We start from the raw sequence: 3,756 nt of genomic DNA on the forward strand, positions 1-3,756 counted from the left end.
TGTCTGCCTCAACTCGTGTCTGCCAAAAAGACATTTTTAAAAGTTAAACTCTCATTACTTTTGAAACTTGTAACTGAATCTCTTTGAATTTTAGTCTCTCTCCTGCATCCCTGTTTGCTGCTGATGAAGATCCAGCATTTCCTTGATTTTGCTGCTTTATAATAAAAGCATTTAAATAACAAAATGACCGGCGACTATTGTTGTGAAGATTTTATAGAGAATGAAATGTGTTTATCACCAAATAACTGGAGCTTAGTTAGTGGCCAATAATCAATAAAAACAAGTCTACATATGGCAGGGAGGAAGGTGGGCCTGTTTATTTGTGCTTTAGATCGTAACCACCATTTATTTATTTGATTCACTGTTTCGTTCTTGCTAACAGCGGTCCCTCTCTTCATTCAATCTCTCCCGCAATCATTGTGGCACTTTGCTGGTGCTAGTCAAACTGAGTCAAGCCAAGCAAGCACATGTGTATGGAAAAGGGCTAGTAGTCTACAGTGTGTTTTTTTGGCTTTTTTCCTGAAAACAGCTGCCTGCTGCGTCCGAAAACAATGCTGATGACAGCGGTGTGAGTGAACCACGATGGCAAACAAAACAATGACCTGAAACTCACTATAAAGCTCACTAAGGCGAAGAAGAATTGCAGATTCTGGTAATAATTCTCTGTAGGTTAATCACCCTGAGTGACCATTTTCACATTGGTTTCACATTGTCATTTGATACGTTATTATGAAAATATTGATTACTGTCACTTTGACGTTCAGAGAAAGGGATGGAATCCTAAGACATGCTCCACTTGGACACCATGACACCCCAGATTGGGTAATCATTTTAACATTTTCTGTTTTCCCCTCCAAGCATTTATGATATAACACTTTGCTTACAACTTTTTGTTCGTCTGAAAATGGGTTTCCTGCCCTGCTGATGTTTGCAACATCCCCAGATACCACCAATAAAGTTGGTGAATAAAAAGTCACCCAACTAAAGTAAATAATTAAAGTAAGACCCTATGACTATGAATTTATCAGTTAACTTTTGGATTGTTGTAAGTGTATTTCATCGGTACTCAGCAACCAGCAGCAGCTTACACAGACATGTCATTTGGGGATAGTGCACTGATGGTAGCACTATGTAGGTTTGTTTGTTTTTCTCCATGTGGATTTAGATTGCAGACAGAGTGGCAATGCTAATTAGCCAATTATTTCTATTCTTGTATGGTGAACAAACTCACTGATGCTGACAGTTAACTGAATTATTAATTATGTAAACCATCCTCTGCTAATTTCTGTTCTGATTCAAGATTGATGAAATAACAGTTAAATAGTAACTATTATTATATTAGTAATATTAATATATGTAGACCCTACATATAGCACCTTTAAGTGTTACCACTATATATATATATATTTATGTTTTGTACCTCTTTTTAATTCTGCTTCTGCTAGCAATTTTACTAAAGCTTTTAACACCATCCGCTGTCCAGAGTTAGAGCCCCTAGAGCTTTAACAACTTTTAATGTAATCTACAACTCAATCCTTGATGATACTGCTCCTTTCAAGACCTGGAAAACTAAGCAACTGTCCCAGGCGTGGATAAATGAAAACATTTGGGCTTTAAAGCGAAAATATCTTAAAGCAGAGCGTCAGTGGAAGGCCTCTAAACTCCCTGGCCACCATGAGGATTTTTAAGCCCTGATGCGAAAGTCAAAAACTATATACACACCTATTTCTCAATTCTCATTGAATTTAATATGTCTAGTCCTAAGGTGCTTTTTAACATAGTAAGCACTGCCACTGATGCTCCCCCTGTCCCCTCTATAGATGCCAGTCCTGAAACCTGCAGTGAGTTTTTAAAGTTTTTGCTCAGAATTTTATAACGATAGTGGCTAAAAATATTTTTTTAATATGAATTGTCACATCTGTCCGATACTGGATCAGCTTAACAATGTCAGTATTGGGGCCTTGTCTATGCTGAAGAGAGTGAGTATTTTTCCATGTTTTAGGAAAACATAGCAACAATTTATGTCATATCCTTATGGACTTAAAGAGTTTTAAAAGAAAATATCGAGCTTCAACTGGGGCTTAAATTGTCTTTGTGCAATTAACATTTATTTGAAGCAAGTACAAAAGCCATACAAGTAAAATAGATATAATAAAGATAAAAGGGACATTACAATGCAAAATTACAAAAAGGATTAATTAAAAAAAAAAAACAAAGACTTCCAGTTTAGTTTAGTATCATTTCTATAGCATGGAATCTTTATAGGACATAAGCTGTATGATGGTTCATTCAGTTTGCCCAAAAGATGTAGATTATGTGGATTCAATATGACCTTGGGTGAATAGCTAATTGGTGTATTCACCAAAGTAATGTAAACAAAGAATTGGGCCGATAAAAGTGATTAGAGTAGATTTGAAATAGTGGGCTCAGCAATGGAATAGGTAAGATTTCAGCCTACGTCACTCAATAATTTCAAATATAGGCTAAAGTCCAGTCTAAACTATCAGAACTGATCATATTTAACAATAGGTGTGATTCCTTCTACAACCCTCTAAGGGTTTTTCAACCTCACCTGCACTGTAGCAGAATTAGGGTTTTAAGTGCTTATACAAGCCGCATAGAGCAAAGTATTTCAGTGCATAAAAGAACTTTTCATCCCTGAGGCCGAACCAGGCTTCCGAGTCAGTGCCGTGAGGCATTGGCGCGCGTCTCCCACATTCTTAAGGAGTAGGCTTAAGACACTTTCTCTATTGATATAGCTTATAGTTAAGGCTGCGGATCAGGTAGTCGTCTGAAACCATCTCTTTTTCTCTCTTTTTTTTTTTTTTTTTTTTTTTTTTTTTTTTTTTTTTTTTTTTTTTTTTTATTTTTTTTTCTTTTTTTTTTTTGGTTATGTGCTATAGCCTTAGAACTATCGAGGATTCCATGGTGCACTGAGCTCCTCTCTTTCCTCATCTCTCTCTTTCTGCCACTCAGTTCATGTTCCCATTACATGCATTTACGTATTCCAACTTCTCCCCGGAGTTCTGTGCGTTTTTATCGTCCTCAAGGTTCTCATGGATCCTGGGTTGGAGCCTCCTGCCATCGGTCCTGCGCTAGACTGCCACTGCCTCGAAATCAGCTGCGGGCATGATTGGATCCTTTTATCTAGTTTATTAGTGTGTTGACTATTCGTTGTTGCTGCGGTGCTGCGGTTTGCTGTTTTCCGCTGCTCGCTGATCCCCTGTCGTTGCCCTGCTGTCGCCGTCGCTCACCGTTCTTTTCATGATCGTCATCGAGTCATTACTGTTAATGTACGTTTTTTGCTTCTGTTGTTGGGGCTCGCTTACATCTTTTCCTCTGTCTCTCTGTTCTCTCTCTGTTCTCTCTCTCCTCTCTCTCTTATCTCCCCCAACTGGTTCAAGCGCAGGTATGACCACCCACCTAGGAGCCGAAGGGTCTGTCCGGAGGTTCTGCCCGTTAAAGGCAGTTTTTTCTTGCCCCGGCTCGCCAAGTGCTTGCCCCATGGTGGTAGCTGGTTGGCGTCTCTGTAAATGTTATAAGGGAGTTCGGGTCTAGACCTGCTCCTATTTGAAAAGAGTGTCCTGAGATAACTTTCTGTTATGAATTGGCGCGGTATTACAAATAAAATTGAATTGAACTTGAATTTAAAATTATATCCAAAGATTGTATCAAAACAAAGACAAACCAAGAAACAAAACAACAAACCAAGAATTCTGCTGGCTGGAAAAGGAGGAGAGAGCAACTGATCACTGG

General features: G+C 38.5%; 1 protein-coding gene across 1 annotated transcript in view; it reads left to right on the forward strand.

The window, feature by feature from the left end:
• Positions 1 to 3,411: 3,411 nt before the first annotated feature.
• Positions 3,412 to 3,756, forward strand: part of LOC118341370 (odorant receptor 131-2-like) — a 10,415-nt gene continuing 10,070 nt past the window's right edge. The window contains exon 1 of the mRNA XM_035679619.1: positions 3,412 to 3,437. Coding sequence (XP_035535512.1) covers positions 3,412 to 3,437 — 26 coding nt within the window. The remainder of the gene's footprint in view (positions 3,438 to 3,756) is intronic.

This window comes from Morone saxatilis, unplaced genomic scaffold (assembly GCF_004916995.1).
Source record: "Morone saxatilis isolate NCDOM2014 unplaced genomic scaffold, NCSU_SB_2.0 Contig8, whole genome shotgun sequence".
Lineage (NCBI taxonomy): Eukaryota > Metazoa > Chordata > Actinopteri > Moronidae > Morone > Morone saxatilis.